General features: G+C 39.3%; 1 protein-coding gene across 11 annotated transcripts in view; it reads right to left on the bottom strand.

Annotated features, from left to right (window-relative positions):
* The window catches only part of PAM (peptidylglycine alpha-amidating monooxygenase), a 153,452-nt gene that overhangs the window by 42,057 nt on the left and 86,414 nt on the right, over nt 1-24,981 (bottom strand). For 5 of the 11 annotated variants that reach the window (XM_065406841.1, XM_065406842.1, XM_065406838.1 and 2 more), the window contains exons 12-14: nt 21,207-21,397; nt 20,103-20,174; nt 2,345-2,653 (exon numbers count right to left, since the gene is read on the bottom strand). In XM_065406841.1, coding sequence (XP_065262913.1) covers nt 2,345-2,653; nt 20,103-20,174; nt 21,207-21,397 — 572 coding nt within the window. Of the gene's footprint in view, nt 1-2,340; nt 2,654-20,098; nt 20,175-21,206; nt 21,398-24,981 lie in introns of all 11 variants that reach the window. The other 6 variants (XM_065406846.1, XM_065406847.1, XM_065406845.1 and 3 more) reach the window with 3 other exon arrangements.

The following is a 24,981-nucleotide window of genomic DNA, read 5'->3' as shown; positions in this document are numbered from 1 at the left end:
ACTTGTAGCAGAGCACAAGGGTGTCTAGGGCGCAGGTATGGACCTGCGGACACTGCCGACGAAAATCTCTGAGAAAGCGTGCAGGGGTACGCAGACGTCCTGATATGGAGCACTCATAGGGATATTACTTGAAGAAAAACGTAATGATGTGTGTGTCTCACACACACACAGACACAGATTATTTACCAATTCACGTAAGAAAAATCTTGAGATATAGATATAAAAAAAGCAGAAGTAAAATATTACTGAAATTAAAACTTAAAAACTTGAAGTTAAACTAATACTAAATATCAATACTATTAAACAAATACAATTAAGAGAAAGTGGGTATAGTGCTAAGAAACCTTAAGTGTTTCAAGTTTATCTGAGTTACGTACTTGACAACAGGAACTGGCAACTAAGCATGTAAAGTTTAGTGTGATTTTTGTTTTATTTTTGCAGTATCTTCATCTGCAGCCACAGCATAGGATGGTACCATTATTATTTTTTTTAAACTACATAAATAAAAGAATTAAAATAATTTTGCATCCAATGTATCTAGTTGCTTCTTTCCAAATTGAAATCTGCTACTGAGAAGCCACACAACATTTCATGTTAGTGTGCATAAATACTTTCCCTTCCAGAGAGTAAATGTGTGATTAAAGATTTTTCACTTTATTATAACCACTTTTGCCAAAAGATGGCGCTGATAACTTCCTTGTAGTCCAGAATTTCTGTGAATAAGCAGTGCTGTATAGATTTAAAAGGGAAAATAAACTTTGATTTTAAAATATTTAAAGAAAACATTTCAATTTTGCTTCTCTTGTTTCAAAAACTCGCAGGCAGGTCAACTGTACAAAGTAACCTCCCCCCCACCCTCCCCAAAAAGCAAACAGCCAAACAAAAACCCAAAATGAACCAACCAACCAAACCCTATACTTGCAACCAAAAATATTAATGCCACAGCAATACTGAAAACAAGTTGCTGCTTCTTTCTGTAATCAGGACTCACACTAAATGGTGCAGCAAGTCAGCATTTTATTCAGTTCACTGACATTCACCCACTCAATCAATTAAAATGAAAGGGAACTTACTCTAACATTTCTCTTTTCAAAATCATATTTCTTAACCTTCTGGACCTAGAGAATTTATTTTGCAGGAAAATACGTGCTTCTTGGTCATATGGCCTGATTTTTCATACACTAGTACCAGTTGAACTTCACAGTCTTTAATGGTGCTCTTCCTGATTTACACTTGCATATGGGAGAAGAAAATCAGGGCCATATTAGTGAACATTCCTCAACCTTTCCTCCCTGCCTCTCTTGCCAATAACTGTGGCTGTATTTCATTTAAAAGCAAGTAGCAACACGTAATACTAGAAGTCCATATCTCTGGTCTTCTATTAAATATTAAATCCTGTATTTAGCGATTATTACACTATATTTGAACTGCATATGAGCAAAAGGCATTCCATGCTCATATTTTAAATTGCAAATAAAAATCAAATGGATGATGAATAATTTATGTTTGTAAAGAAAATGTATTTGGAAACAGCAAGCTGGCTGTTTGCAACATAAAGGCAGCCTGTGCTGCTACATCTCACACACACAAATGGCTGCCATGCATACATAACAGATACTCTTCACATGCTGTATTATCTGCCTTTCCACATTAGCGAGACTAAACACAGTCAATATCACAGAGACCACAACACAAGTAAAACAAATAAGCTTTTATTGTTTTTGCTGTCATAGAAACCTGAAGGGAATGAGTTTTAATCTGCTAATTAGAGTAGCCAATCCTGATTTGAAATAAAGAAATAAATATTGACTTTCTGGACCATTCCTCAATAACAACAACTACTTTTCTTCATTTAAAGAAAAATAGTTAGTGGAACTACAAGAAATAAAGCTTGTACAATCTTGATGTTTGACAAGTCAAGTCAGCTGAAAAAAGTCAACAAGCTCGCCCATTAGTCATTTCAATGAAGCCAGTTGCATAAAGGGAAAAATAAAACACCTTAATTCACTACTATATCCATAGTTGTTTACTTCAATTTAGCAGAATGCCAAATTAACCACAATTTGTTCAACCCTCAGTGTTTCAATTTAACAGCCCCAAAAGTGAACTATTTGGATCTGATTATTCTAACTCAATTTTTCCAGTAGACTATAGCCACTCTTGATAATGGGAGGGAAAAGTTTATGATTTATGTAATCATGAGAGATGTAAAAAGACAAATTTCATAATTAGATCTTTTTGTGAAATTATTTCAAGCATCAACTGATATTCCCTTCAGATTTTGCTAATGTGGATCAGAGCTCTTACTTTGCAGTACATTACTTAAAATGAATCCCTAACCCACCTCCAGTATGTTCTTTTTCCCAGCTTCCCTCATCATGTTGTAAAGAGAAATGCCTGTTCTCTGGTGGCCTCAAGGTGGATTCTAGTCTGTGAAATTTGTGAATTCTGTTTCTGGCGAGACTAGTATTGGCCCTTTCATCGTGATTTGTAACCTCTCTGGCATCAAACCAGCCAAGATCCTTCTTTTGGACTACATTAGCAATCTCAGCTACAAGATCTGATTCTGCCTTTTCGGTAGGATTATACTTATGCACATGAACAACATCTTCCCTTTCTCCTAGCAGCTTGGAAATGAGTGAATAGAAATCACCTGTACAGAAAAGAGAAAAGATAAGAGGAGGGGGGGGGGAGATTATAATAGATTATAAAGTTTTCTACAGTTTTAGCAAACTACAGTAATATAAAAGTATTCATACAGTCATTGGTATGGCTAGTGCACGAAGGAACTGTTTTCAGTCTTTCATAGATTTGAATGAAGAAAGCCTGTGGCATGAAGAGATATCAACCCTTTATTATCCTTAATTTACATAATAATGTCCAATTTTTCCTGACATTTCAGGATCAAAAAAGAGCACATCAGCTCTCTAAAGATGTTCTTGGGAACAAAGGAATGCGTCCATGATTTCAACAAGAATTTCAATAAAGGATATTTACAGAGCACTCTGCTGGATTTAGAAGCCAGAGTACTGCAGAGTTATAAAAGAAAGATGAGAATTCCGTAGTCTTGTCAATTTTATCATTTCTGAAGTCAATAATGATAATAGGCATACATTTCAAAATATCTTTTTTTGAAAAGTATTATTGCTTAAGAAGCCCAGGCTACAAGAAAGAAAACCTAATCTGCAATAATGTCAACGTAACGTGCTGCAGAAAGCAGACTCACTAGCTACAAGATATATTTACAGACAGACAATTTTTAACTAGATATAGTCGCATTCTTCAGTCCATTACTGCAGATTGCAGAAGACTCCTTCCTAAAAATCACTCCCCAAGCAAACAGGAAGCAGTTGTACATACAGTATTATAACAAATCAGCATGATTTCCCATAACCTACCATGCCTGTATCAAGTTCTAGAATGTTGGCCCAAGAACATAGAAAAAGAAAAATTAACCTACGTGTAAAATGTAGATTTTTTTTTGCCAAAAATCAGTTTTAACCACACTGATTTATGTTTAATCTTGTAAAAAGACTTAAAATGGTGACAATGAGGGCTATCCTTAGGGATTCTGCTGCCCTAAGCCAAACTAGCTTTATATACTCCACCAGCTTGCAGTCACCCACACAATAACTGAACATTTTGTTGCTCTAAGCAAATGTCAGTTCTGTCTGTATGTTAGAGACACAGGGGAACAGATATTCAACTAACAAATTATGCTTTTAATTTGTGGTAAATATATAGCGATGAGTCCTTTCATTTAATTCTACGTATACCTAATGAAGAGATAACTTATGATTAAGGAATTCATTATTTAATTTTTAAATTACAGTTATAGTGCCATATACATTTTAAAAAAAGTTTTGTATTAAGTAATAGGAAGTCAGAATGATAACTGTCTAAGCTTCAACTCATTCACTGATAATTCACGATCATTAACTTGGTATGGGGAAAATTAAGTCTTTCAAAAAAAAACCTAAGAGATTCTGTCATGTTTATAAATGGTCCTGGTTCAATGATTTCAACTAGGCTTCCAATCTCTGGTCTTCAAAGAGGAATATCCCAGGTGAAAACTTCTGTCAGATAATAATTGCTGAAGTAATAGGGCCAATTTCAGCAAAATGAACAAAGCAAATTAGACCTGAACAAAATTTGTTATGCCATCTATGCTAGTATGCCTCATAGAACCTATTCTAAATGGCAGCCTATTGCTAAATTCAACTAACTTGTCCAAATGCAGATTTACAAACCAACAACCCCAGACATTTAAAAATACATTTAAATAATCAGCTTTGCATACAATATATATTTATTCTTCCACAGGATCTATTTGGGTTTGTACCTGGGGCAGTTAGCACGGGCCGGCATTCCCATTACCTGTGCTACTGCAGCTACACTACTATTTTTTGTCCATCATATTGTACTCCGTGAAGGTAAGAAGGGCTCAAGTTGCTGGAATCTTAGGCAAACAGAAAGGATGGCTTTATTTCTGGCTAAAAGGCAACCGCCTGTCAGCACAGTCCTAATAATTCTGAATCACATTTGAGCAGCGTTCTTTTCATTTTAGTTTCTGCTCTTCAGCAGGGATTGCCTGGAGCAGCAGTTCTTCATCAGGGGTCTGAGGTCCCCTGGGGGGCTACAAGCAGATTTCAGGGGATCTGCCAAGCAGGGCTGGAATTAGACTCACTGGGGCCCAGGGCAGAAAGCCGAAGCCCCACTGCCCCAAGCCCGGCCACCCTGGCTTGAGCAGCTTAGCTTCATGGAGGCCCCTGTGGCCTGGGGTGCCAGGCAATTGCCCTGTTTGCTACCTCCTATTGACGGCCCTGACACAGATGTACCGTGCAGTTTTTATAGCATGTTATGGGGGGCCTCAGAAAGGAAAAGGTTGAGAATCTCTGGCCTGGAGCAAGCCTACTTGCACCTATTGAGGCTCTGGGGGAATGGGCAGACGCAGTGGAGACAGAACAGGAACTGTCTGGGTCTTATGAGACTTTGACACACCCCCTTCCTGCCACTGACTAACAGGACTACTTATACCTCTAAAGCTACTAATAGGGTGAAGGCCTGCTGCATGAAATCAATATGAGGATCTGTGGATCTGAGTATGAAAGAGAAAGACTTAACAGCAGAGCAAACATCCAGTAGTGACTGAAATAGAATCCTTGAGGCATGGCCATGTGGTCTAAGGAGATACTACAAGTAAGCAAGAATCACATTTAAGAGGGCTGGGAAAAGGTACGTCAAAGAGTCCAAGGGGAAGAAGCATCTGTTTGAGAAAGAAAAATTAAAGAACCCTGGGAAAAAGGGGTTGGGTAGAAAAATCTGTGTCGGAGAGGTTACATGTTTTTTGAAGGAGGGAGAAGGACAGGAGTGATATTATACGGGGAGATCTTGGTGGATCAGTAAATTGTCTGGATCACTACCGGTAGCTGGCATATCGATTATCATGCTTATCGCCAAAAACAGTCCGATCAATAGGCCTTTAGTGGGCCTACGCAGCAGCCTTAGCACAAGGAAGGAAGCTTATCTAGATTTGTCCTCTGGGATGGGTTTGTCAGGACCTTCAAGCATGTGGACTTCACAAAAACACATCTGTCTAATTAATGGTCTCAGGAAACTCCTTGCTTAACCTTTGAAATTGCTTACTTGACCAGTTTTTTTGATTGATATGTTATTGTCATACTAACACAATAAATAAGGGGGGAGACGTTTGGGCTAGTTGCATCACCTCATGGACACATCTGAGGGTCCCCAATGGCAGGCAGAAGAAATGCCATCGGATGTCTGTCGCTGTACCACTCGAAAACCGCTCCAGACTTTGGTAATTGAGGATTGTCGTGTTTTTACTACCCTGTTGTATATGTGTGTAAGTGCTTGAGACTAAATACAGTGTAGCTTTAAGTGAGAGCACTCTTGTATTATACTGCTTGTGTCAAACATCTATCAGTTGAATAGTCATGTCCCCATTGATTTATTTCCTGCCACTGCCTTGCCAAGAGTAAAAGTTACCAAGAGCTTTATGTTCAGAAAACCCCAGGTAACAATATGTCTATGTATGAGAGAGATTTTAATTAATTTGCATTCCAGTCAGACTTAATCCATGTCATTGCCTGTGCTACTCAATTTGAGACTACATTTACTAAAATATATTTTTACAATCTTCAGATTCAGAGTTTCTTTTAAAAATCTAGTTTTGCTATTTTTTAAAACAAAAAAGTTACCTTCATCCACTTAATTATTTTCCTTAATATAAAATGAGGTATCATTCTAATATAAAATATTTTCCTTGACAATGTGGTTCACATTTGTGTCATGCTTTTACTGGAATATATCGTCACTTATATCTGTAGTTTTATGATTGGTAACTGCTGCTGGACAGTTTTTTGAATGTTACAGAATGTAAATAGGGAAAGTCCATAAACATCACATTACTTCACAAACAACATAAGCCTAATGGCAAATCCACTGAAGACTGAGGGTATGTCTACACTGGCAAGTTTCTGCACCACAAGTTATACCACTTTTATTAAAATGCTGGAATTAAACCGCTGTTGCGTGTCCACACTGTGCTCCTTGTGATGCTGGAGCGCATCCACAGTAGCAGCTCTTGCAACGGCAAAGACAGCAGTGCATTGTGGTAGCTATCCCACTGTGCAACTGGCCGCAGGGTGCTTTGGGAAGGGTTTGCAATGCCTCATGGGGCAGGCACAGTGTCACATGATGCAGGTTTCCCAATCCCATTGTTCCATGGGCATCCTTCTACATTGCCAGCTGCTTTATAACTGAAGTGTGTGTGGGGTGGGGTGAGGGGGAGAGTGAGAGACAGGGAGTATGTGTGTGTAGGGAAGGGGAGAGAGAGACAGTGTGTTTTGGGGGACAGAGTGTGTGTCAGCAGGCTGTCTTGTATGTTCAGACAGCAGCAGGAAGCAACCAGTCCTGAGGCAGGGGGAAACCCTGACATCAGCCCCCGCCTCCCTCCCTGGGCTCTCTGCACAGCAAACACACACACACACACACACCAAACACACACACACCAGCATTCCACATTAATGGTTTGCTGTGTGTCCTGGAGAAGATCAGCACAGCACGCAAAGGCTGTCAGAAATGGTGCTTTGAAAAGGGAGAGGCACATGTCTCCAGCAGTCACTTGAGGCATTATGGGACAGCTCCAGAGGCCAATTACAGTGCAGAAAGCAATCAAGTGTCTGCACTGGCAATAGAGCTCTGGAGCCTCTGCGCAAATAGCCTTACAATTCTCACCGAGGTGGTGTTTTTGCAGTGATGCAACTGAGGAATTTCTGCACACAAAGTGGCTTGGCAGCATGTACACATCTGCAGTTTGAGCGCAAAAAGCTGCTTTACTGCACAGAAACTTGCCAGTGTAGACAAGCCCTGAAACATCCCATTTAAACTGAGTACTTGTTTTATTATTCTTTCTCTGCTCCTGGAATATGCAGTCAAGTCCCACTCCCATGACTTTCTCTGCTCTAATTCTCTCTTGGATCACTGGCAATCTGGTTTCTCCCCTTTCTACTACACTGAAACGGCATTTGCCAAGGCCATCAACAACCTCCTTCTGATCTAATCAAAGGACTTCTCTGTTTTTGTCTTCCTGCAGCCACTTTCAGCATTGTCAATCTGCATCTCATTTTTTAGCATAATACCATTATGTAAAGTCCTGGTTCTCCTCCTCCTCTAACTCCAGCATTTTTCAGTGGCTCCACCTCCTCAGAGTTAGATCAGTCCTCCTCCCCATTTTTCCCCATACTCTATCTAGGGGACCTCAGCTATCACCTCTAGACCGAAGACCCCTAAAATCCCTCAGCCTCCCAGACCTACACCTCTCTCTCCATCATTTCATTCAGGGTGTCTCAGATCAACTCAGGTTCAGAATGGTGGAACTTGAACTTTCTCTTCCCTTCCAAGCCTCCTGCTTTCTGCATCAGTATCAATAATTCCACTATTCTCCCTGTCATCCGATTTGTCGCCTCTATACTATATTGAGCATCTCTCTCCTCCTTTGCCCCTGATCCAGGCTGTCTCTAAGTAATAGTGCCATTGAGTTCTTCCTCTGCTACATCATTTGTAAGATCCAGGACTGCACTAAGAAGTTCAGGTAGCCTGAACAATGTATTTCTAGCAGTCCCAAAATACCATTGTGTGCAAGCATTATATACAAAAAAATACGTTAAAATATTTTAAGATTGCATTTAAGTCAAGCACTGAAAAGTTAGGAAATGTCAGAATTAAGGTTGCTTGTGCTATCTTAATTTGTCCCCCATGTGCCTTATGATACAGTCTTTAATTATATGATCACATGTTATTTTTCCGTAGGACCCCTGCGTCATTCTGTGAATGAGTAGCTATTCAATATCTCTCTGTACACTCCTCATTTTGTGTGTGGCCCCAAGCCTTATTTACTGCACACTATCCAAACCCTAATTGAATAAAAAATTATTAATTTCGTTCTGGGTGTCTCACCATTGTATGAATGTTTCACAAACATTAATGACTATCTGCACAGCATACCTGTGAGATTAGGGGGTATTACTATCACTATTTTACAGATGGAGAACTGAGGCACAGAATGATTAAGACCAAAATTGGCAAAAAAAAGTATCCACTAATTTTGGGTGGTCAACCTAAAACACTAGACACTGATTTTTCAGAATACTTATCATTATATAACACAGAATATGTTCAAAGCGCAAGTCCAATCGTTTCAACTGCAGTTGTAAGGGCTCAGCACTTGTGCAAATTTGGCCCCAGGTGTTTCATGTTGGGCACCAGAACACACAGTTAGTGTGAGGAACACAAAATTAGTGACCGTCTATGAAAAGTCTGGTTTATGTGACTTGCCCAGCATCTCACAGGAACTCTGTGGCAGAGGCAGGGATACAATCCAATTCTCCAGGGTGGCACAGAACTGCCTTAGCCATGAGACTGTTCTTTCTCTCCCTGCAATTCTCTGCCTTATTCACTACACACCTTCCAACTTCTGCAACAAATGAAGCGGGGTCCTACAGACAACAGTGTCCTTCACTACACAACCCTGGTTCAGTCCCAGAGCAGGTCCAGCCTTTGCACTGAATGAGGCAGGAGTCCTGTGGGGGAAAATAAGGTGTAGGATAAGAGGTACTATACGTATGAAATATTTACAGTACTAGATTCTTAATTCCTTAGGCCAGACACTGGGACTCTTTTTTAAAAAACTGTCGGTGCCCATTAAACATTAATACGGATTACTAAAATGAAAAAAATTCTTTCCTTTATATATGTCTATTATTCTGCAACAAGACCATAACTAATCGAATGTTTTCCCTCAGTCTCTCTGGTTTATTTACTATAAATCAATTAACAGTTCACAGTAGCTTTTCCAGTGAAAGATTTTTTCACAACAATATTTTGACACCCACACTGGACTCCTAGATCAAATATTTCCTACTTTTTGTTCTTCTTCTTTCAGGACACACTGTTTCAAAGGAAACTTTTCCCTTTGTGATTAAATTGGATGCACACAAAATGAGAGCTTCCCATTATTACAGGGATGGCCTCAAATCATGAGCTTTGAATTTGTAATCCAAGCCGTGGCAGTTTGATAAACTATCACATATATCTGACTATTCTGTTGTTAGGAAATAAATTCTGTAACTGTCATTCAGCAGGCTTCCTACAGCTTTCTAGAGTATTCAGAATTTGAGTTCATAGATGAGTTCAATAAGTAAGCTATACCTTGCTGCTTTTTTAAACTAAGGGCTGGGGAAAGCCAACAGGTGTGGAGGAACACACGGTTTGGACAGAGTCGTCCCTGAGGGAAGGATTTATTGAAGGGGATAATGTATGTCCTAGTAAAAAGAAGAGGATAGAAGTTGCTAATGTACAGGTAGGAACTGAGGAGAAACAGTCAAATGAAAGAGTCCCATTCAATTACATCACATGAAAATGCTCGTATATAAATGCTAGAAGTCTAAATACTAAGATGGGTAAACTTGGAGTGCCTGGTATTAAATAAGGATATTGATATAATGGGCAACACAGAAACTTGGTGGACTGATGATAATCATTGGGATATGGTAATACCAGGGTACAAAATATATAGGAATGACAGAGTAGGTCATGCTGGTGGCGGAGTAGCCACTATATGTGAAAGAAAGCATAGAGTCGAATATAGTCAAAATCTTAAATGATTCAAACAGTACTACAGAATCTCTTTGGTCAGAAATTCCATGCTTGAATAATAACAGTATAGCAGTAGGGATACACTACCAACCACCTGACCAGGATGGTGATGGTGACTGTGAGAGGCTCAGGGAGATTAGAGAGGCTACAAAACCAGAAAACCCAATAATAATTGGGGATTTCAACTATCCCCATATTAACTCGGAACATGTCACCTCAGGATGGGATGCAGAGATAAAACTTCTAAACACCATTAATGATTGCTTCTTGGAGTCCTGGAACCCACAAGGGGAGTGGCAATTCTTGATTTAGTCCTAAGTGGTGCACAGGGTCTGGTCCAAGAGGTGCATATAGTTGAACCGCTTGGTAATAGCAACCATAATGTAATTAAATCCTTGGGGGGTGGGGTGGGGGGGACGACACACCAAAGAAATTCCCACGGTAGCATTTAACTTGAAAAAGGAGAACATAAAAATGTGGAGCATAGTTAAATGGAAATTAAAAGGAAAAGTCACAAGAGTGAAATGCCTGTAAGCTGCATGGAAACTTCCTAAAAGCACTACAATAGAGGCTCAAACTATATGTCGTCCTCCCCTCCCCGCCCCACCAAAAAAAAAGCAGTAAGAGGATCAAAAAATGTCACCATGGCAACAACGGAGTAAAAGAGGCAGTTAGACACAAAAAGACATCTTTTAAAAATTGAAAGTAAAATCCTACTAATTAAAATAGAAAGGAACATAAACTCTGGCAAATCAAGTGTAAAAGTATAATTAGGCAGGCCAAAAAAATAATTTGAAGACCAACTAGCTAAAGGCACAAAAATGAACAGCACATATTTTTTTAAGTACAACAGAAGCAGGAAGTCTGCCAAACAATCAGTGGGGCCACTGGACACTCATGGTGGTAAAAGAGCACTCAAGGAAGACAAGGCCATTGCAGAGAACCTAAGTGAATTCTCTGCATCAGTCTTCACTGCAGAGGATGGAGTTTCCCATACCTGAGCCATTCTTTCTAGGTGACAAATCTGAGGAACTCTCTCAGATCGAGGCATCAGTAGATGTGGTTTTGGAAAAATTGATACATTAAACAGTAATAAGTCACCAGAACCAGATGGTATTCACCTAAGAGTTCTGCAATTTCAGAACTATTAACTGTGGTATGTAAGCTATCACTTAAATCAGTCTCAGTACCAGATGACTGGAGGATAGCTAATGCAACACTGATTTTTAAGAAAGGCTCCATAGGCAATCCTGGCAATTACAGGCCAGTAAGCCTAACTTCAGTACCAGGCAAACTGGTTGAAACCATAGTAAAGAGTAGAATTATCAGACACACAGACCAACACAATATGTTGGGGAAGCGTAAACATGTCTTTTGTAAAGGGAACTCATGCCTCACCAATCTATTAGAATTCCTTGAGGGGTCAACAAACTGTAGATAAGTTTGATCCCGTGGATAGAGTGTACTTGACTTTCACAAAGCCTTTGATAAGGTAACCCTCACCAAAGTAGGCAGTCATGGGATAAGAAGAAAGGTCCTCTCAGTATCAGTAACTGATTAAAAGATAAGAAACAAAGAGTAGGAATAAATGGTTGGTGGAATAAAAGGTCTTCAGAGTGGAGACAGGTAAATAGTGGGGTCCCCCAAGGATCTGTACTGGGACCACTGCTGTTCAACATAATGGTCATAATGGTCAGAAATGGTCTGGGAAAAGGGGTAAACATTGAGGTGGCAAAGTTCACAGATGATACAAAATTACTCAGGAAAATTAAGTCCAAATCTGACTGTGAAGAGTTACAAAGGGATCCCACAAAACTGGGTGTTTGGGCAACAAAATGGCAGATAAAATTCAATGTTGATAAGTGCAAAGTAATGCACATTGGAAAATATAATTCCAACTATACATATAAAATAGTGGGGTCTAAATTAGCTGTTACCACTGAAGAAAGAGACCTTGGAGTCATGACGGATAGTTCTCTGAAAATATCTGCTCAACGTTCAGCAGCAGTCAAAAGAGCTCACAGAATGTTAAGAACCATTAGGAAAGGAACAGATTATAAATAGGTTTATAATGCCACTATATAAATCCATAGTACCCCTGCACCTTGAATACTGTGTGCAGTTTTGGTTGCCCCATCTCAACAAAGATATATTAGAATTGGAAAAAGTACAGAGAAGGGCAATAAAAATGATAAGGGTATGGAACAGCTTCCGTCTGAGGAGAGATTAAAAAGACTGGGACTGTTCAGCTTTGAAAAGAGATGACTAAAAGGGGACATGAAAGAGATGTATAAAATTATGAAAGAGGTGTATAAAATCATGAATGGTGTTTAGAAAGTGAATAAGGAAATGTTATTTATCCCTTTGCATAACACAAGAACCAGGAGTCACCCAATGAAATTAATAGGCAGCAGGTTTAAAATCAAACTAAGGAAGTATGTCTTCACACACTGCACAGTCAACCTGTGGAACTCATTGCCAGGGGATGTTGTGAAGGCCAAAGATGTAACTACATACATAAAAGAAGTAGAGGGTATGGAGGATACATCCATCAATGGCTATTAGCAAAGATGACACACCCCCATGTTCAGGTGTCCCTAAACCTCTGACTGCCAAAAGCTGGAACTGGATGACAGGGGATGAATCACTCAAATTGTTCTGTTCTATTAATTCCTTCTGAAGTATCTGGCTCTTGCCACTGTCAGAAGACAGGATACTGGGTTAGCTGGACTACTGGCCTGACCCAATATGGTAATTCCTATGTTTTTATTACACCTCTACCCCGATATAACACGACCCGATATAACACGAATTCGGATATAACGTGGTAAAGCAGCGCTCCGGGGGGGCGGGGCTGCGTGCTCCGGTGGATCAAAGCAAGTTCGATATAACGTGGTTTCACCTATAACGCAGTAAGATTTTTTGGCTCCCGAGGACAGGTGTATGTGAAAATACATATAAGCATCTAATCAAATACTAGTTAAAGATACTTATAAAGAAAAATTAATGCTATTAAAATGATTTTGATCAATTATGTAGTCATTGGAGTATCCACAACATGCCAGCTACTACATTACAGAAATTTCATGCCTATATTCCTTTTATTCTTTTAGTGAAAATTATTACAACTACTGTGCACTCCAGTTCCCCTCTTTTTGTTTGATTAAATATGTCAATAGTAATTCATTTTAGTTAGCATAAAACCACTTGTTAAATTATTCTGTTTCACAGAAGGTGTTTGAAGACCTTTCACTACCAGAGGTCATACAGTGTTTTCCCTCTACAAATTATATTTTTGTCATATCCTCTGTGTCTTGGGAATACAGCAGTTTGTGTTAACCTTTGAGTAGAAAGATTGATTATACTGTGCCACAAAGACTACAGCAGGGACGATTTTGAACAAACGGAATGAAACACATTAAGGTCTTTTTCCACAAGGGGAGAGGAGATGCCTAATAGACACTATGGTGAATGGTATGAACAGATAATAGTGTTCTCAGTACTATATATGTTGTATCCAATTTGTCAAAGTTACTCTAGAACAGACAAAAAAAAATCTGAGTAACAATTATTTGCTTTTACTTTCCCCTATGACAGGAAAAAGGTATAGTACTAGCTCTGCTTCAGTAATAGCAGAAAGCACTCAAGTCTGCGATCATGTCTAAATCAGAATATCCAGTATATTGTTTTATGTAAACATAATGTTTATATAAAAATAAAGATTCCTTCCACCCATCCCTCACCACGTATTTGCATGATTGTGCTAAAAATCAGTGAAGTGAAGTCAGTTTCATTAAGCTAAACTCTGTTAAAAATCTTTATTTTCCATTTAAAGGATCTAATTCTGGCATCTTCACACAGTGAGTAGTGTTTTTCTCTGTGCTCAGTAACATTTATTTCAATGGGTTTACAAACTGAATAAGGTACTATTCATCATGAGTAAGGATGGCAGAATTTAATTTATTTCTATTTTTTCCCCAGATGCTTCCAGTATAGCAAAAGAAACAAATATTAATTATTCTGACTCTGAGATCAAGTTACTTATAAAAAAGCTTCAATTGTCTAAAGAAGAATTTTAAAGTACCGCTGTTGCTTTGTCATTTTTGTCTCTAGCTACACTGATACTGTGCTAACCATTTTCCCCTCAGGCAACCACCAATATGAACCCTTTCCTCCACCATGAAAGGGCAGAATGTGTAATCCCCTTCAAAGAACACATAATATAGCTTCTTTAACTCTTCCTCCCCCTTTCCTGACATCCCCTCACCTTCACAAAACATCTGGCTTCTATTGGCTCAAGGCAGCATGACTCTCAAAAGGCTGCAGCCATACCACTGAACTCACAATAAAATAAATTTTACATCATGGAGATGTGTGATAATTTTCACAGACAAACCAAATTTCAATGAATGATCAGGGTGGATAATGTGGTATTCGATATACTGGTACAATATAGGTAATGATTTTACAAAAACTTTCTGGGTTGAAAGATACTTTCATATGGGGGATTTTGAGACTTTGGAAATCGTGTTTTGAGACTAATACATTGATTTAATAGCAGCTATTACCTACTTTGTTCTGCTGACCTACCCTGGAGCTGCAAATATATTTTGCACATTATTTAATATCTCATTCTTTGAGACAGTTATGGTGTATACTCTAAATACCTGAAAGTAAAAAGGGGAAAGTGGAGTTGATATGTTACAAAGATTCATAAAGAATGCAAAGTTTTACATTAATAAATCAAAACGATTTCAAACATGTGTCGGTATTTTTAAATGCTTCTCCAATAAGTAATAAAGATTATTAAGGATAAGTTATATCACTAAGGAACTATTCTCTGAGCAAATTTAAGGGCCTAATTTATTTTTAAAAAAGGACACTCATAACTGCATGCAATTTAATAGGCCACCTTCAGTTCCCTGGTTTCTTCATACATCTTACTAGCCTGAGCCAGTCTTTTGTGAATATGAGTTGGTGTGCTTTTGTGTCCACAGACATCTCCGACTGTGTGGTTTGCAAAGAACTGTGGAATTCTCTCTCCTCTGTTAGCGCCTATTTTGATATAATTTCTATGTGATTGTATCACTGTAGCAATGGCTTACAAATACAAAGAAACACATGATTTATACCAATACTCAACAGCTGCTAGGAAGAGGAAAAATCTTAAAGACAAAAAGCAAAATCAGTGGGTCTGATTCTCCCTTCGTGGTACCTGTGTAAAAAGGAATAACTCCACTGAAGTCAGTGAAGCTATAATGGTGTAAAAGTGGTGTGAATGAGAGGAGACTCTGACCCAATCAACATTTAAAAATACAAAACAAAATTCCCTAATCTAGACTGTTCAAGGGTTTTGATGTCTTAAAACACAGCTAACTTCAAACGGACAATACAACGGAGATCCAGTTTCCATAGAAACAAGTTAGATGAAGATGTGCACATCAAATAGTGGTCTCATTGCAAACAAGACTGCATTGCAGATATTGTTCTTTGAAAACAACTGGAAGTGTTTCAAACCATATCTTTAAGAAAAATAAATGTGTTTTGAACATTACTGAATGCTATCAAACAAACAGAAAACAAAACCTTCCTAAATATTATAGTACTCATTGCTAATGTGGCCATGACCAAGGTACAAATTGCTTCTCAGAGTAAATCTTGTTCGGTGTTTACAAAATGACTGATTTATTTGGTATTGGACTGGAACATCAAATAAGAACCATCAGCCTAAATTTACTACTTTATAAAAATATACATCTGGAGTAGACTAATGGTACATCTACTCTGGAGACAGAAGTGTAATTTTCAGTTCAGGTAGAAATACCTGTGCTAGCTCTGACAGCTTGCACATTAAAAATAGAAGTGTACCTGCAGCAGTGCGAGTGGCAGGATGGGCTAGCCTCCCCAAGTATGATCCTATCTGAAGCCCTACGTACACATTCGGGTGGCTAATCCATCTAGTGGCTCATGCCACTGTGGCTAGGTTTGATATTTAGTACGCAAGCTTGATCAGATTTATTGTGGGAATGTTGCCTTGAGCTGGAAATTACAAGGCCAACTCCACTGTAGACCTACTTTAAGATGTGTTTTAAATACACAATTGTAAAAACAGGCTTTAGTAATTTAAAGTACTTTTAGTCAAGTTGCTCTAAAACTTATGATTTTCTGAATTCCAATTTTTTATTTATTTGCAACTTTTAGTGATTTGACTTATTTAACTTTACGAAGTGGTTTTTGTGCATGTGGTAAATTTACCACTTTGGATGAGGTACTCAAAAGCTCTTAGCTATGGCCTAACTCTGTACCCACCAAAGTCAAAGGGAGTTTTACCATTGTCTTCAATGGCACCAGAGTAAGGCTAATGCTGAGTGCATTTTTGAAAATCTCATCCTTTAACATAAAATTAACTCTGACACTCTTAACTCATTACAATAACACTGGTCTACAATTTTTGAGAAATCGTCTGCTTCAGAGATAAAATGTGCTATTTATTATGTATTTTGATGTGCTGAATTCAAATATGACAATTAAAACAACTGATTGGCTACTGTTTCTAAGATATTTAAGCGTTTACATTTTATGTCTATGTATATTGTGTAGATAGTAGAGTTTTAATCATAAATTGTAAACCTAGGTCTTTTCATGTTTTTATGGTTGCTTTACATGATAATATTTCACCTGTCCTGTTTATGTAACACTTTCAAAATCAGCAAAAGGGTTATATAAATAAAATTTATTATGAAACAAAAGGCAAAAAACTATTCTGTACATAGTTTAGTCCTATTCAGTGTCTACTCGGCGCTTCTTGGCTTGTCTCTTGTATTCATTAAATGGAGCATCTCTTGTCACTGTCCAGCAATAGTCTGCAAGCATTGATGGGCTCCATTTGCCATGATAGCGTTTCTCCATTGTTGCAATGTCCTGGTGAAATCGCTCGCCGTGCTCGTCGCTCACTGCTCCGCAGTTCGGTGGAAAAAAATCTAGATGAGAGTGCAAAAAATGTATCTTTAGTGACATGTTGCAACCAAGGCTTTTGTATGCCTTGAGGAGGTTTTCCACCAACAACCTGTAGTTGTCTGCCTTGTTGTTTCCGAGAAAATGTATTGCCACTAACTGGAAGGCTTTCCATGCCGTCTTTTCCTCGCCACGCAGTGCATGGTCATCTCGAAGAAGTTCACGAATCTGAGGACCAACAAAGACACCTTCCTTTATCTTAGCTTCACTTAACCTTGGAAATTTTCCATGGAGGTACTTGAAAGCTGCTTGTGTTTTGTCAATGGCCTTGACAAAGTTCTTCATCAGACCCAGCTTGATGTGTAAGGGTGGTAACAAAATCTTCCTTGATTCAACAAGTGGTGGATGCTGAACACTTTTCCTCCCAGGCTCCAATGACTGTCGGAGTGGCCAATCTTTCTTGATGTAGTGGGAATCTCTTGCATGACTATCCCATTCGCAGAGAAAACAGCAGTACTTTGTGTATCCAGTCTGCAGACCAAGCAAGAGAGCAACAACCTTCAAATCGCCACAAAGCTGCCACTGATGTTGGTCATAGTTTATGCACCTCAAAAGTTGTTTCATGTTGTCATAGGTTTCCTTCATATGGACTGCATGACCAACTGGAATTGATGGCAAAACATTGCTATTATGCAGTAAAACAGCTTTAAGACTTGTCTTCGATAAATCAATGAACAGTCTCCACTCATCTGGATCGTGAACGATGTTGAGGGCTGCCATCACACCATCGATGTTGTTGCAGTCTACAAGATCACCTTCCATGAAGAAGAATGGGACAAGCTCCTTTTGACGGTCACGGAACATGGAAACCCTAACATCACCTGCCAGGAGATTCCACTGCTGTAGTCTGGAGCCCAACAGCTCTGCCTTACTCTTGGGTAGTTCCAAATCCCTGACAAGGTCATTCAGTTCACCTTGTGTTATGAGGTGTGGTTCAGAGGAGGAGGATAGGAGAAAATGTGGGTCCTGTGACATTGATGGTTCAGGACCAGAAGTTTCATCCTCTTCCTCTTCCTCGTCTGACTCAAGTGAGAATGATTCTGGTGCATCAGGAACCGGCAGTCCTTCTCCGTGGGGTACTGGGCGTATAGCTGATGGAATGTTTGGATAATGCACAGTCCACTTTTTCTTCTTTGACACACCTTTCCCAACTGGAGGCACCATGCAGAAGTAACAATTGCTGGTCTGATCTGTTGGCTCTCTCCAAATCATTGGCACTGCAAAAGGCATAGATTTCCTTTTCCTGTTCAACCACTGGCGAAGGTTTGTTGCACAAGTGTTGCAGCATATGTGTGGGGCCCACCTCTTGTCCTGATCTCCAATTTTGCAGCCAAAATAAAGGTGATAGGCTTTCTTAACTATAGTGGTTATACTGCGCTTTTGTGATGCAAAAGTCACTTCACCACAAACATAGCAGAAGTTATCTGCACTGTTCACACAAGTACGAGGCATCTCTGCTCACTTTGGCTAAACAGAAATGTGTCCCTTTGCAAAATCAAACACTGACAAATAAGAGAGCACGACACTGTATGATTTCTAGAGCCGATATAGGGCAATTTGTTCAGCAGAGTGATGTAAGCTTCGTTATGATTGCATCATCCATGACTTCTAGGAATAACATGATGCAATTCCTATCATGTATGACGCAATACCAGCTTCAGATTGCATCATTCATTGTTTTGCCTAAAAAGCAAGTACTGTCCAAACCCAGTCGTAGATTTATTCATAGATCCAGTCAAAGATGTATTTTAGTCATTTCTGGTTTAAATTGAGATCCCTTCCCTTTATAACTCACTTATCCTCTGCCATTCCCAAGTCAAGGGTCGTATATACTGACCCAATAGCATATCTTGAAAACTAGAGCCAATCAACAATTTTAAGCATCATTTTCGTTCTCAGTGACCCAGAATTAGTAAAGTTTGACTATATTTATTTCAGAAGCATTTTGGCTGTAGAGCAGTGTATAATCTACCAGTTCCACTTATGTCTTACTGTGCACTTCCAAATTGTAAAGACCAGCTAAATTCAAGTAAAAATGCATCAAACTTCACTGACATCATAGTGTCTCCTTGGGAAAATGTAATATCAAATCAATATTCTTAACAGGTGAACTGGTATTATATTTGGTCCAAATGAACCAGAAATACTGCCAAATTTTAATATATCTTTCAATGGCTGATGTGATGCAGTATCTTCTGAGAAGCATTACAAAGGAACAAGATTCATAGCAGATGTTTTGCAAACCATGTATATGAAATACACTGGTACACACATTTTAAATTTGTCAATTTAAATATAGCAAAAAGAGGCTCAGTATTAACCCTGTTACACTATGCTTAACTCATTACATATTGCATCAATACAAAGCACAAGATAGTACTCCCTTGTACTATAAATTGTAAATTTATATACCCTTGTAAATTTTAACTCTTAATTTCCCTGATTTTGTTCAAATGCTTTTCTAATAGATCACATACAGATTGTTAATTTAAAATATACTTTCATATTAAAGAAATAAAAATATAATAGAACAGTTATTGAATTATCATTCTGTAGGACAACCACCAGTCCTGTGAACCCATGCTACGGCACCGTGAATAGACAGATACATTAGAATGGTGTTACGCAAATTAAACCAGGAACAGAGAAATCTAATGAGATTAAATTGCACTAATGAATTTTACCTGCAAGGCTGGAGACCGGTAATTGACCAATTCCTCCTGAATTATTCATTATATAAAGCACAGCAACGTAGTTGTAAAGAATGCATTACATTTTAGATGATAAAAGGAAAGAACAATACTAATACATTAATTTATATATAATATGATCAGGATGTGGTTTACCAGTGATTTAAGTTAATGAATCACTTCTTTTTTTTTAATATGGTTAGAGTTCATTATACATACCCTGATCCAAAACCTCTTCCTCTTCTCTTTTTGGCTGCTTCAGTGAAGAACTATCATCTGTTTTCTTGGTTTCTAAAGAAGGTTAAGAATATACCAATAATCTCTGTATATGGACTGAATTTAACATTTTCCTATACATTTTTTTTAGTGAACTCAAGCATTTGTTTTCTATGTTTCTATTGCTTGGGGAAAACAGACAAAGCAGTAGTACAGTAAATGATATACATGTGTGAGATTATTAAAACATAATATATTAAGTTTCATACAACTGACCACTACAATTAAGTATTCTAAAATTAAAGCAGGAAGAGCCAGTGACATTACAATATATTACTTTCAGATCATAGGATGGAAGTGCTTTACAAACATTAAGTTTCACAAAAACTTTAAGAGACAGATTGGCATTACACCAATTTTAAAAATGTGCAAGTCAGAGAGAGTTTAAAACTACTTTCTACGGAAGCCTCTTACTGACTTCAATGGATTTCAGATCAGGACTACAATGAACTGGTAGCTGGAAACAGAACCTAGGATATCCGGCTTCTAGTCTATGTTCTAACAAAGCAGACAACACATCCTTATTTATGAATGCCTGACACACAGTCTAGAGCTGGAGCAATGTATGAGAGCGCTCAGGTGTGTGGCAAAACCTTTGGGCTCTCTCATGTCAACCAGCAGAAGCTAAAAATATCATGGAAGTGATGTATTGAACCACGCAGCAAATGGGACAGGGAAACTACAGTACTAAACACTTCTAATGGGCAATATAGGATGTGACACTTTGGAAAGACTACGAGACACCTTAGTTGCACAGGCGGCCATGTAATATAATGATAAAACTATGGCTGGACCATGGGAGGAAGGAAACATGGCAATCCTGAACAAAGAAGTGGATAAAAGACTAATAAAGCAAACTTCCACAAATCACTGCTACCAACAAATCAGCAGTTATTAACAACTGCATCTCAGACCTATGCATTTCATAAATTTCAAAAGAACATATCTAGATTCTTATAAAAATCCTTATATACAAATTGCATAGTTAAGCATGTCTCTCATATAACAAACGAAGAGTAAACAAAATTTCAGACATTTTTTTTTTACCTTCATGATGATGCCCATGTGTCATCATGATCATATCAGACTTCACTGGAATAGGAATATTTGCCTCCTGTGGAATGCTTCTGAACATATCTGGGTTTATATTCTGTGTACAGGTCATGTATGAAACAGCATGTTTGGCCTCCATGTAATACATAATGTAGAAATTGCACATTTCGTCGCTGGCTGTGCCCCTAAAGCAACACAGTATAGAATATATTTTTGAAGAGTGAGAGAATAAAATGTGAGCTGCACATACAGATGTTACCAAATGCAAGAAAAAACATCTCTTTTAGTCTGCCAGCAATTGATAAAAAGGTTGCACTGAAGCTCTTTTTAAAAATAGTTCCCAATAAAATACACACCACAGCTTTTCAATACATGTGGCTTCTTTCCGTTTACACTGTGGAATACCAGATTGCTGAAACTCCTTAGTCAACCAAGAAAACACTTGAGAATGGTTTGTGTTTTGAATACAAAGAAAGTGGCATTAAGTTAGTGGGGTGTTCAAACTGCCCTTCTCCCATTTTCTTCTCCCAGTCCCCCTTGTATCTCTTGGCATGTTACCATCAACAATGTGCTTGTTTTGTTGAAAGGGGATAACCGAGTATCAACCATTTATTTCACCCCTTAAATATTCTTTGCTGCAGTGTCTTTCAACCTAGATGAAAAGTCTTATTTACAAATCATTACACATAATTTACGTTTAATTTCAGTACCTAGCATTCAATACTATTATCTTTTTCACAATCTAATTCTTCCATTTTTTGCCAGACATGAGAGGAGTAATGCAGCACCACAGTCAGTTTCAGTACATAATAAGACACCATAAGCATCTCCCAGATAGATAAGATGGTACTGCAGTCTCTAGAAAAAAACTTAAATCACAAGCGTCTGAGAGGAAGCAGCCTGTGTTGCAGGAATGATGCAAAATACAATTCAACAATAACTGTTACTCATGAGCTTGAGAAGGGCTATTCTGTATTGCTACATAACTCTGTCTTCAAGAGAAATCCACTCAATATGAAAAGCAAGTTTTTCAGAAAAAATACTTTATGACTTAAATAAATGACCTATTGTTACATAGGCCTCATTTTTTTCTTCAAGCCACTTTTTCTTTCAACAGACTGCTATATATATTATTTTTAGCTGCATGTTGGTAGATACATTCTTCAGTATTCCTGACAATTCAATAGACAGGCTTTTTAAATGAAAGGTTCACAAAAGGTGGCTTACTTTGAGAAACATTTTAAATTAGCTTGCACAATTAGCCAGACAGACTACACTCATAAAAAAAGGTATGGGGGCGGACTATTAGCTGTTTGCAAAAGACGTCAATGCTGACTTTTCCAGTGGCATCATGAAGCATTCATTTATTCACCATAGCAACAATAACGACACCAGTCAGAGAAGAAGCGACAAGAAAAACTGTTCCAAAAGGGGAATTGGTTTCTCCATGCTTTGGAAATGTAGTGTCCCTTGGGGACCACGGAAATCAGCCTCTGTCTTGGCAAGCTCTGCTTAAGCTTTTAAAAATCATTCACTTCCTCACTAACTCTGATACCTGCCAGTATAATTGCCTCCTCTTTAAAACCTAAGTAAAATGATGTGCAACTCAGAAATGGACTCTGGTTCACTTGACACAGTGTCAAAACAACATTTCTAATCAAATAAAATGTAATATACTTTATTTCCTTCCTAGGAAATAAAGGAAATAATTTATGAATAGTAAGTTTTAGTTAAAATACTGAAATCCTAAATTCAGACTACTGAGAAATATTCAGTTTCATGAATGAGAGTTTTTAATGAATGGAAGAACTGATAGAGATTCATGTGGCTACCCTAGACAGACTGCCTGATGCACAAGCTTTGATTCCATCACTTGGCTTGCAGAGCCACAGTAATCAGAGGGATTTCTAGATCTTATTGTGCAATGTGGGCAGGTACAGCTGTAATGAATTCATGGATTATATGGCCAGTAAGTAGCACACTGATGTAGTTAAGAAATCTCCAACAGCATGCAGGTTAGTTTTGCTATGGGCACATATGAATACAGCCCAAGGATGTTTTCTTGCACATCTTTACTTACTTGCTCGACATGTGCATGAAGATTAGAGGGAAGATATGGTTGCAGTTCAGTTTGTTACTGAGGTTTTGAGCTGTGGTACATATTGTGTGGGAGAGACCTCAATATTGAAGCAAAAATGAGATTTATATAATTATTATAACTTAATATTTTGTACATAATTAAAACTTGTTTGCACCTTTACTGAATATTAAGCTATAGCTAGAAGAATGTTATAGCCAGGATGCTTGGAATTATAATAATATACACCTCTACCCCGATATAACGCGACCCGATATAACATGAATTAGAATATAACGCCATAAAGCAGCGCTCCGGGGGGGCGGGGCTGTGCACTCCGGGGGATCAAAGCAAGTTCGATATAACGCGGTTTCACCTATAACGCAGTAAGATTTTTTGGCTCCCGAGGACAGCGTTATATCGGGGTAGAGGTGTATATGTATAGCTAGTTATATTACAAAATGCTAAAGCTGATCAAAGAAATTCCAGAAGCCTCCTGCTTCTGTCTCCCAAGGATGAGCAAACCTAAGGGGACAGACCATATAAAACACTACAATTTTAAGCAGAGGCCTAACGGTAAAAAAGAAACGTAGGGTGTGCTATCAGAGCAACAAATCTAGGTAAACTGGGCTCTACCAACCGCCACCTTCTTGCAAGAAAATCTGCTTGTGTTGTTGTAGAGCAGGGGTCGGCAGCCTACGGCACGCGAGCCGATTTTGAGTGGCACGCAGCTCCCTGCCGCGATCCCAGCCCCCAGCCCCACTCAGCCCCCCCGCCCACTGCTCTCCCCTGCGGGGGCAGGAGGCAGAAGCTTGGTTCTGCGGCAGCCAAGCTTCCCCCTCCCCCGCTTCTTCCCCCAGCGTGGTGCTTTCCGGCCCCTCCTCCTCTCCTTCCCTGCGCCAATCAGCTGATGGCCCTAGCGAGGGGGAGGGGGAAGAGCAGCAGTGTGCACACAGCTCCGTAGAGGACGCAGAGAGAGGTAGGGACGGAGCCTGGGGGAAGGAGGTGGAACAGGGCATATCCCTTCCAGCCCCCTGCCATGAGCCGCCCAGGGCAGGGGGCTGGGAGCACCCCCTGAGCCGAGCATCCCAGCCTTCTGCCCTGCACCCCCCACCCCTCTGCCCTGAACCTCCCCACCCCAACACACACCCAGCCTTCTGCCCTGAACCCCCCACACCCCAACACACACCCAGCCTTCTGCCCTGCACCCCCCACGCCCCCAGCCCTCTGCCTTGAACCCCCCAACACACACCCAGCCCTCTGCCCTGAACCCTCCCACACACCCAGCCTTCTGCCCTGCACCCCCACAGCCCCATCCCTCTGCCCTGAACCCCCCCAAACACTCAGCCTTCTGCCCTGTACCCCCCAGCCCTCTGCCCTGAACCCCCCCACACCCCAACACACACCCAGCCCTCTGCCCTGAACCCCCTCCCCCAGCTCTCTGCCCTGACCCCTGAAACACGCCCCCCCAGGTCTGGGGTCCCGGCCGCAGGCCCTGATCAGCCCTCTGCCGGCCTAGGTGAACAGAACCCCAGGCTGGCAGCGAGCTGAGCAGGCTGGTGGCGTAAGATCAGCATTTTAATTTAATTTTAAATGATGCTTCTTAAACATTTTGAAAACATTGTTTACTTTACATACAATAGTTTAGTTATATAATATAGACTTATAGAAAGAGACCTTCTAAAAACGTTA

This window comes from Emys orbicularis, chromosome 6 (genome assembly GCF_028017835.1).
Source record: "Emys orbicularis isolate rEmyOrb1 chromosome 6, rEmyOrb1.hap1, whole genome shotgun sequence".
NCBI lineage: Eukaryota > Metazoa > Chordata > Testudines > Emydidae > Emys > Emys orbicularis.
The sequence above is the reverse complement of the archived record's forward strand: the minus strand, read 5'-3'. Positions and strand labels throughout refer to the sequence as shown.